Source organism: Ascaphus truei, chromosome 8, assembly GCF_040206685.1.
Source record: "Ascaphus truei isolate aAscTru1 chromosome 8, aAscTru1.hap1, whole genome shotgun sequence".
Lineage (NCBI taxonomy): Eukaryota > Metazoa > Chordata > Amphibia > Anura > Ascaphidae > Ascaphus > Ascaphus truei.
This window is the reverse complement of record NC_134490.1, coordinates 23,061,931-23,073,223: the sequence shown is the minus strand read 5'-3', so window position 1 is coordinate 23,073,223 and position 11,293 is coordinate 23,061,931. Positions and strand designations below refer to the sequence as shown.

The 11,293-nt window shown below is 43.0% G+C and overlaps 1 protein-coding gene across 1 annotated transcript in view; it reads right to left on the bottom strand.

Annotated features, from left to right (window-relative positions):
- MCU (mitochondrial calcium uniporter) overlaps positions 1–6,699 on the bottom strand; it is a 125,331-nt gene extending 118,632 nt beyond the window's left edge. Inside the window, exon 1 of the mRNA XM_075610787.1 lies at positions 6,543–6,699. Within this exon, the coding sequence (XP_075466902.1) occupies positions 6,543–6,656 (114 nt within the window). The 5' untranslated portion in view covers positions 6,657–6,699. The remainder of the gene's footprint in view (positions 1–6,542) is intronic.
- Positions 6,700–11,293: the final 4,594 nt, after the last annotated feature.

The window sequence follows — 11,293 nt, the reverse complement described above, 5'->3', positions numbered from 1 at the left end:
AATACTGAAGAACTCATTTATTCTGTACTATCGCAACTGGACTAACACAGATATAGATATATAATTATTCCCTATCCCACTAAACATGATAAAAATTACAGTTTTACATGTTTAACAATACCCTTTCATGATATGTAATCAATGAATTGAATAAATCAATACACAAGTTTGGATAATAAAATATCATCAGGTTTGAATCTAAAACACTAAATTTGCTTTTCTGATCCAACTGCAATAGACAACACTGCAGAAAAATCTCTATATATTAGCCAACTTTGTCTGCCAAATAGCTGTAGGGTTGTTACAATGTATTTAAGATCTGCTAGCACCACTCTATAATTCATAGTAAATTGTTGCCAATATATGCATCCATCATTGTATCCCTTCAAGATAAAAATCAATTTTATGCATTTTTAAACTTTGTACTTTGTTGCAATACTTCTGCAATTGAGGATTACTCTCAGCAGAAGTAGTGTATTGCCAATACAAGTAGCGTCGTTTGCGCTTACTAGCTCGGATTGGAACAAATCCTGATTGAAGCAGAATTGTCATAGCAACCATAGACGCTACTTAAGGCAATCTACACAGCTTCTGTCACTCATCCGTCCCTGACGAAGCTCAGTTCGGGAGGGAAACGCGTTGGGTTTATGACGTAGTCACGTCAATCCAGGAGGGTGGTCTAATGCGGTGTATTGCAGTACCTGCCAGGTTGTAGCCAGTTGTTTAAACGCACCGTCGCGTGCATCATTGTATTGGATATTCTTACATCTGGGAGGCTCATAAGGTTGTATATGGCAGTTCATGTATGCAATAAGATCAGCTTTCTGAATGCAGGAATTGTGTTAATCCACCTGCCATTGAACACTGTGTAGGGTACCACCTACCAGGATATAGCTGGTTATCCCAATGCAACGCCGTGTGCATCACTGCATTAGATAATTATACATTTGGGAGGCTCTATATGGCTGCACATGACAGTTTTGCATGACTTTTATATCTAGTTAGCCTGCTAGACTCCAATGGTATGTACTCGTGTGTGAATTAGCAGTATTCGGTCCTACATTGAATTTTCAACAAATTATCTAATTGATGGTGAGTAAAGTGGTATGCTGTGCTACTGACAACAACCCCCATCAGGCATTCATTCTATATCACGTGGATGGTGTTTTGATAATCTAAAGAATAATTAACATTAAGATATCCTAGATTAAAAAAAAGGAACCAACAACCAAGAGGCTACAAAATAACATACTTGGTAGTTAGGCACACTGAACCAGATTGCCAAATGAATTTTATATATAATTGATATCACAAGACAATTAATATTGGAGTTCAGTTGTGCTTCATCATTGCTGAGCAAGCAGCAGCATTTTCACCTTACCTCCTGGTATACATTTTAAATAAAAAATGCACACACAATAAATATATGATAACCTTATTTGCAAGTGTAGACTTATATTAATTGTAGAAAGATTAAATGTTAATTTTTAAATAGCCCTGGTGTGCAACAAACAAGTGTGCTTCTTGTTAAGGTTGTGTGTACCAACCAATCCCTCTCTCTATTTTGAAAATATAGTTTACGACGTTTTAAGAGGTGGGAAAAGGTTAGTATCAAACAAAATACAAAAAGGAGATGAAATGGAGACAATGTTACATGCTTAACTATATATGCTCAAACCTATATACTTTACAGTTAAGATTTAAGAAAAAAAAAATACAAAAAAATCTAACAATACACAGTGCAATTCATGGACACAGCGCCATATTACGAAGCGGTGCTGTTTCACAAGATGCGGGGTATCTGACAGCGATACAGCGTTAACGGTCATTGACTTGACTGACCGTTAACGCGGGATCGTCATGCAATATATACCCTGCACCAGACATTAATGAATTTGCTTCCAGATATCATATTCGTTTGAATGGACCATGAGGCGTCTTCCGGCAGCGGCAGCAGGTTTGAACTTGGCGTCCAACAGCTCAAACTGAGGCTTTGCAATTTGCCAAGTGCGATTTTAGCGAAGTTTACAAAAGACATTAACCCCTTCCTCAACAGATAGGGCTTGTAAAGCAATTAGTGGCAGGTCACACGAGCCCTCAAGGGCTGAAGGAGTGGCTCAGTGAGTAAAGACGCAATCTATAGACAATCACACAGAGTTTGAAGCAGGGGAACCTGCTCCTTGGGCAACTCACTTTATCTCCCTGTGCCTCTGGCACCAAAATCCCCACAGATTGTAAGCACTGCAGGAACTGTGTCTGTAACACTCCGTGTACGATGTGGCATACCATGCACTATATCGTAATTGTGAAGCGCATAGAGTCCCATAGAGAGAAAAATGCAATTATTTAAGTTAGTTATGATACATCAAATCTCCTATAAAAAGTAAGTATTTGACTTCTTGCCACGGCTACTTATTCTGCACAGTGCTACATACATTAAAAGCATTAAGCACCTTCCCTTTAGTATCATTCATTACAACCAAGCACAAATACCAGAAGCAGACAAGACATTTTATCGTGCAAATTTTATTCTGGTGATTAAAAGGACTTGTAAATCTATTACTGCAGAGAAAAGGTAAATATAAGCTTGGCAGTCAGAAATATAAAATCCAAATTGCTGCAAGATATATTGTGACGTTCTGTGGCTGTGATGGATGAATCTGGGCTCAGCAATGAAATTAACTGGATTGTGGTATTCAACTTTCAGTTTATATTAGAGAAAATATATAGTGACTTACAGTACAATAAAGTGATTCACAATTGTACTAGACAGTCACATAGCCACCGTAAAAATAAAAAAAATAAAACAGTCAGCCAATAATACTAAAAATGCCATGCACAAATAGATTTTATTTTTAAACTTGCCAATGTGGCTTTCTTATAAATATTTCATCAGCCTTACAGTTCCAGTTTCACTTATTTGGTTACTGTATAAAAAAATTAATACATTTCTAATTTTTCAGGTGTGTTTAATTCTGCCCATACCTATGTTCTCTCTTTGGCTAATGCCACATTTTTTTTTTAAACCAAGCAACAAAGGGGGTGGGAGATAAAGTGTAGATCAGGGGTGCTCAACTCCAGTCCTCAAGACCCCTCCCCCACCCCCAGTGGGTCAGCTTTTAAAGATATCCCAGCTTCAGCACAAGTGGCGCAGTCACAGACTGAGATTAAGAATCTGTCCGTGTATACAAGCATTTTCAACTAGCCCCATTACAAAAGTTTAGGAAAAGCATTAACACGCCAAAGCATTTGGGTAATTTGAAGACATTAAATGAGTGATTTAATAAAAAGTGTCAGTCACCTTTATATAACCCATTAAACGTGCCTCTGCCATTAGTTTATTTTGCTCCTAGAGAGGCCTGCCCAATTATAGCTGGAAAAGCCAACCTTATCCAATGAAATACAGTCATTTTCCCAAGATAATACCAAGTATTTTAGACCAAGGTGTCCAAGGTGTCCAGTATATTTTAGACCAAGATTAGAACCAAAAGCTGAATGTTCTATATCCGTATTAAGGCCTTAGACACAAAATCTCTTTTTTTACTCCATAACCCCCCCCCCCCCCCCAACCCCCAGTTCCTGGGTCCACCCGTTTCACCCCAAATTTATTGGGGAGGATCTTTTAGATATATCCTTATCTCTAATCTTATTCCAAAGTCAGGCATTACATTTTTTTAAGAGAACATCAATCATGTTCTCCAAGGGAATTTCTCTGAAGAGCAATCTTTTTACGTGTTATGTTATCCGAATGGCTGATGATCCAACCCACCTTGGGACGTGACATTGATGACAAGGACTTCAAAATAGAGGTAAGCATCGGTTATGGAAAACTAAATGAAAACTGGAGGGGGTCAGGGGAGAAATTGTGTTCTTTACTTAAAAGGGTAGTGAATGCATGGAGCAGTATTCTGGCAAAAAAAAGTGTTCATAGAAAATACAGTTAAAACAAGTAAATGCTATAGCATAGACATATGGCTATGGCAGGGTACAAAAAGGAGCAAATAAAGGTTTTCAATCTTGTAGGGTCTACACATTGTGTAGTAAGCGCCTTAATAGGGAGACTAAAGAGGTTTCTGAATCAAAATCTTCCAACTGCAACACTAGGGAAAATTGAAGCAACTAGAAATGAGCCAGGGTTACAAAAGATTAAGGGGATTTTTTTTATTTTGCTAAATATGGCGCCGTTTCTTTGCTCCTGTTTTGCAACCAGAAGACAGCTGCCGAAGGCCCTTATTCAATTTGCGGTGACGCCACTTCAGTTCTGTAGACGACTTTAGTCCCATTCATTTAAATGGAGCGGATCTCTTCTCCAGCACTGGGAAGTCGTTTCACTGCATATTGAATAAGGGCAGCAAAAGCATATAGTGGCCTGGCATTGGTTTCTGTGTTTATAGAATAAATTGCTATGGAATCCTATGCAGATTGAACAGTCTCATTGAAATTATAAATAGCTTTAATTGGGATTCTCCAACAATCTAAAACAAAGAAACGTAACCCAATAAGGACATATGATCATAGGGAAGAGGAGCGTTGACAAGGATATTTTGGTCCATCTACTAATTTTCTCTCACTGTCAAACCATACTCCCTCCATTTTCGTAGCAGCCAGTAGCTGAATCAGTAGAACACAGATCCTACTCATTCAGTAACTGAAGTATCCGAAAATATATTCCATATTAACATTGTCATATTTTTTTTTTTAATGAGATGCTTCCAACCAAATATAGCACTGAAATGGAAGTTTGGCAGAACACAGCGCGTGAACTGCCAAAAGAGGAACATTGCACACACAAGATTCCGGGATGGGTAGAATGCTGTTTTTCTTTTATCAAAAGTGAATAGGCTCTTCCACCTGTTCAGTCACAATTTACTAGGCACTCAAGCCACTCTCAAAATACTACTGTCACATCGACAGTGGGGTATAAAAGCATTGCATTTTGTTAAAAAATAAAAAAATAAGTCACGATGCATAAAATATGAAGATAAATACTTTATATATAATGGTAGCATCTCATGTTGGTGGATGGCAACTTTTTTCAGCAAGTATTTCATACCACATATAAATCCCTAGATAGCAAATACTGTTTGTCGATTCAGCAAATCAGATATATAAAAAGGTGTGTTAGCGATTTACCCAGTGGTTAGACAATGCTTTTAAGTAATCACAGGAAGATGAAGACGATAGAAGAGCCAGTGCATGCATATTCTAACCACTGCACCATTGTACAGTGATCGTTCTTGACCATGGAAAAAAAAAAAATCAGCATTAACACAAGAAAAGAACATTGCAAGTAATATCAGACCGCAGCCAAGGGGGATGAGATTGGTCACTGCAATCGAGTCCGATTATATTAACACTTGAAATAAAATAAGCAGCAACAACAACGTACTGATGCACTTAAAATATATACATGAAATAGATACCTTCAGCAACGTGTGAAAAAATACTTGCTCATTCTTATGGCAGAGAAATATACACTCAATATAAAAACGTGTGTAAATATTATATATATATATATATATATATATATATATATATATATATATATATATATATATATATATATACACATCTATCTATATATATATATATATATATATATATATATATATCTATATCTATATCTATATCTATATATATACACATATATACACATATACACACATATACACACTTTCCACAATGGTGATATTTAGTTTTTTTCTGTAAAACAGCCTGTATCCTCATTCTCTTACATAATATCAAAACTAGAACAGCAGGTAAATTGTTCTGTGCATCATGGAGATCTGAATGGAGCGGAATCTTAGGTACCAGTTCTGAGCACTAAGCGGAGGGAGACTGCAGGAAAAGCCCTTTTAGGGAAGAAGGGGAGAGGAGGGGGAGAAAGGAAAAAAAAAAAAAAAGGAAGGTGTCTCCCCTTTCCCAAAGCTGCCTGTCACACCAGAGATCCTCCTCCCAACCAAACCCAAGGAACTCCAGGCTGCGTGAGAACAGGCACCAGGGGACATGTGCAGGAGTCACTCACTGCACCATTCTCTGCACACAGGCTTATTATTACAGGCACAAAGTTTGTGCTAGGACCTGGCACCTCCTTTCCCCTGCGTGCATTCCTTTCATTTTAGGTAAGTGGGTGGGTGAATAAACCCTGAAAACTAAAACACATGCCCCTGTCAAATAAGAAGAAGGGGGGGGGGGGGGGTCCTATGTTTGATTGCAAATGTTACTGCGGGGTTTTATTTTTTACCCCAGTCTGGTCCTTGTGCAATGCGGAGTCTTTAGTCAGCTAGTGCACAGGAACTATATCACCTTAGGGACCGCTGTCCTGCAGCAGGGGAGGCTCCCAAACCCTCCACCCCCCACAGCTCCCAGGTGAAGGAGAGGTGGAGTAATAAAGCAAGCAGATCTGGGGAAACACCCTATTAGTAACAAACACTAACCTGGAGTTCCCGGGACACCCCGCCCCAGCCCGCTCTTCTGCCTGTTGTCCTGGCAGCGCATCCCCCACCCCCGGTCCCGTGTCAGCTCTCCCAACTGTCACTCACCGTCCTGTGGGGCCGGTGCCTGCTGCCTCCCAGCACTGGGAAGCCCGCTGTCAGCCCTCCGCCGCTCCTGGAGAGCAGCAGCAGCAACCGAGATCTTCCTGCAGCGGCCGCCATCTCTCAACTGGAAGCGCTCCGGAGTCCGGCGCGCAGCGGAGTTGACTGGGCGGGGCTAAAACACGTCGCTCAAAACCAGAGCTGGCCAGTGGCAGGGCTCCTCTGCCCGGTGGGTAGGAGGGGGCGTGGTCAAAGGAGGGTGAGCCTGAACCATGCCGCACTTTACTACGAGGCTTTGAGGAACCGTGGCAAAAGGGGGGCGTGGTCTGATTGGCTGTCAATGATATGAAGGCTCCGCCTACATTGGGGTGTGGTCTCTATGACAGACAGCTGGGCCCTGCAGCTGAGCTGTGGAAGAGGTTGAGTTTGTGCAGAGCTCAGCAAGGATGAGGCTCCTGGTGGAGGAGTCTGACGGTGTCACATGTATACTTCAAAGTTTAGGCTGGACTTTAATGCACATAAATACCTGAGGCAGCCAGGACCCTGCTTGCTTTTGAATACGTTTTGTGTGTTGCTGGTAATCATTATTTGGTGCTAATGGTTACTGGCCCTACATGTTGAAATCTCCCTCTCAAGGGTAGATTCGCAGAAGTCCGTCGCCTCCGCGCTAATATCGTGACGATTCTGAAATCGGGAACGGCGCGTTATTTTCCGCAAAGTTTTAACGCTGTATCCTCAAAGAATTTTTCCTGCAGAATGAACGTCTGTTAGTCCATTCATTTGCATATGGCTGACGCAGCATTAGCCAGCTAACGTCGGGATAAGCGAATCTCGGCGCTAACCGGCTCGCGTTAGCCATAGGGTAAGGAAGATGCATCTTTCTTCCCAATTTCATTTTTTTTTTTTTAAATGAACACCTTGTAAGCCATGTGGTTTAGAATATATAAGGGCGCTAAATATTAATCAATAATATATATATATATATACATATAGGTGGGACCTAATTACATAGATTTACAACAAATTTCTGCAGCTTAGGTAATATTGGAAAGGAAATAGCATGAACCTTAGCGCAGGAAATTGGTGTATTAATTTAGAAGAGGCCAAGGACACAACAATTATATGTATAACTGTATGTATATGCCACTTGGAAGCCATGGTGGCCATGAAGGTATGCCTTTATTACCACTAAGGTAAGGGGTTAATAAAAACACTAACGGCCCTTCTACCTGTAGGGGTGTTTTGTGTTTCCCTCTTTTCCCTCTGCACCTCTGCTGCAGGGCGCATCCTGGAGGGGGTGGGTGTGCTGTGAGAGTCTCCGGAGGTTCCGCGGCGGCCCGATAGCACAGGGCGCCACCATGTTGGTAGGGCATTGTGCAATATCCCTGCGCGATCAGGCGGCACGGAGAGAGTTCGCGCAGGCGCAGAGTAAAGCGCGTGAACAGCTGGCCAATCACTAGGAGGCTCTGAGGTTAAACTACAATTCCCAGGAGCCTCAGCAGAGCCACCTGACACCAGGGAACGAATAGGAGTACAGGATTGCTGGCAGGCAGGAAAGGGAAGCGTGGGGGAGAGAACACGCTAGCCAGAGGGCACCGGAGGAGCTAGGGGAGTGGTCGTGTGTGTGTGTGCGGGGGGTCAGTGACCCACCTGCGTAGGCCAGATTTCCCCTCAGGCCCAGTGCAGACCCTGAGTCACCCTTAGCTTGTGGTGCTGTCAGGGAAAGCCATAGAGAAAGATACATTAATTCCCTTACTGTAGTAACAGACAGGGACACAGTGTTCTTCCTGACCTGCTGTGTGTGTGAACAGTGGTTTGGGCTCAAGCTGCTGGACATTCCCAACTCGTGAGAGACTACGCTGGATCGGCGGATCCTTTTTGAAGTCTGTTACCGGCTGCTGGAGTAGCCGGAAGGTATTTAATAAGTGCACCAACACGGTACCTTCAGGCGCTGATCCCGCATTGGGGGAGGGTTTTTTGGGGACACTGGGTTGAGTGACCAAGGGACTGAGTGTACATTGGACACGGTGTGGGGTGCACGCGGTGGTGGGAAGGACATTACTCACTGAGGAGAGTGGCCAGGCTACTGGTGTATAATTACTGAATATCAGCTATTCATGTACTGTGGTTATATGTGTGTTATTCTTAATCAGCGGATGCTACGGTTTTGCGGTTACTTATTAGTAAAAGGTTACAACGTTGAGGCTTATCATTATTCTTACCTAAGGGAATATTACTTATTGGGGATCCTGGGTAAGTGGAGGCGCTGCCAAGAACATATTGTTACCCCAGGCTCCCAGTTAGCGGAGGCCCAGATCTCGCTGAGCCAGCAGGTACATACAGCACTAGTAGTCGCTCTAGATCAGCAGGAAAGAGGGCTACATACCCATTGTATGAAGTGGGTTATGTTATGGGGGGTTATTGTGTTGAATGGGAGAGTTATTGTGTTGGTGGGGGCGAGAGAGAGGGGGGGTAAGATGGAGAGAGACGGGGATCTCGCAAGGCTGCTGACATTTAAATTCTATAGGCTATGGAAAGCCAGTGTAGGGATATACGTAGGGTGTATACGTGAGGTAGTGTGCACGATGTGCTCACCACAAACAAGGCGTGACCGCGGCACTGAGGTGGGGATGGATATAAACACCACCCACAGCCGCATGGGCGTGTCTGGAGTGTAGGTTGGTCAAGGTAGCCGGGTCTGGGTTGGAGAGGTACGGATAGTCGATATACTTACGATATACTTGCCGGGGTCTAGGTTGGAGAGGTACAGATCGTTGTAGGTGCCAGGGTCCGGGTTGGAGAGAGGAGAATGGTCGTTGTGGTCGGTGCCGAGGTCAGGGTTAGAGATATGCGGATTGTCGTAGATAGCCGGGGTCAGGAGTACAGAAAAGCGGACTATAAAACAAGCCGGGTCAATAACTGAGAGCTGCAAACAAGAGGACAAGACTCCCTCTATCCACTACAAACTCCTCCATCCTGGCCCGCACCCAACATCACCATACACCCTGGACTACTCAAAAGCCTTGCACTATCTACTGAATGTTGGTGGAGAACTCTAAAAACCAGCACACCAACCACTGCTCACTCTAATGGAAAACACCACAAATCTACAACTTGTAAACAACTACCCAAATTTCTTCTCATACTATTACTCTCTCTAGCAGGTGATATTGAAACTAACCCAAGTCCTCCCATTTCAGCTCTGTCCCATGCCCCTGAGAATTCCACCTTTAAATTCCAAAAAGGGCTATCTGTCGCCCATATAAACATCCGGAGCCTGCTGCCCAAACTAGACGAACTAAGGGCATGGTGCCTTATGCATAAACCCAAAGCCATCGTTCTTACAGAAACATGGCTATCCTCTAAAACCCCTGATGCAAATATCGCCATTCAGGGATACTCCATTTTTAGGAGAGATAGGTCAAAGAGAGGAGGAGGGGTGTTATTTTATATTGCAGACACCTTACAATTTACACTGCTACATTGCCCACCAAGTCCACCCTCTTTTGAAACTCTAGTTGGCAAAATCTGCCTCCCCTTTTCTAAGCCCATCTTGCTTGCTGGCATCTACCGCCCCCCTAAAGCCCTTCTACAATCCCTGACTGATATCACCCAATTTCTTGCCTCCATTTCCTCTCTGAATGAGAAGAGTGAGCTGCTAGTCCTTGGGGATTTCAACTTCAATTGGCTTGACCCTAAAAAACACAAAATCCAGATACAACTCAAGTCACTTAACCTATCGCAACTCATTTCCCAACCCACACGAATAAACCTGAAGTCGCATAACCATTCCTTGCTAGACTGGATTCTCTCCTCAAACCCCAGCAGAATCCAATCCTCTGGCATCCTTCCTGACATTTTCAGTGACCATGCAATAGTGTACTGTGTAAGGAAAATTAAACCGCCCCATTCAAGCCCCAAACTTCTCCTCACTAGAACATTTAAAAACTTTAACCCACAACAGTTTCTGGATGACCTTACCAACTGCCCATGGCACAGAATCGATTTAATTCCCGACCCTGATTCTGCGCTCGACTATTTCCAATCCGAGTTCTTAAAACTCTGCGATACCCATGCTCCACTACGCAAAATAAGGGTACGGGGGGCCCACCTTCCATGGGTTACACCTGACCTTATAGCACTCTACCAGTTCAGGGATGCCTTGTGGAAAAGCTACAAAGTAACTGGCACTACCAAGGATCTCAATCACTACAGATGCCTGCGGAACGTGTGCACAAGGCAAACAAGGCATGCAAAAGCACAATATTACTCTGACAATCTCCTCCAGAATACATCAAACCCAGCTAATTTCTGGAAGGTTATCAACAATATATTCCAGCCTCCTAACCATCAACAACCAAGTAATATCACTAAGGGGGATATTACTCTGACAAACCCCACTGACATTGCAAATGCATTCAATGATTACTTTGTGGGGTGTGCCACTAACTTATTAGCGAAACGCAGCACAAACCCCAAACCTGAATCTCATCCTGGGAGTACCCCTATAGTCCCACCCCCTCCCAACACTGCCCACAATTTTCAATTTAGCCCAGTATCTGAAGAGGAGATTACACAAGCGCTCCTCAAACTAAAACTAAGCAGCCAATGTGGACCCGACTTACTACAATCTAGGTTCCTACGACTTGGTGCCCCAGCCATTGCCAAACCAATTGCGTCCATAGTCAACTCTATCCTGTCTGCAGGCCATATCCCTAAGACCTGGAAAACTGCCAGAGTTGTCCCAATCTTCAAAA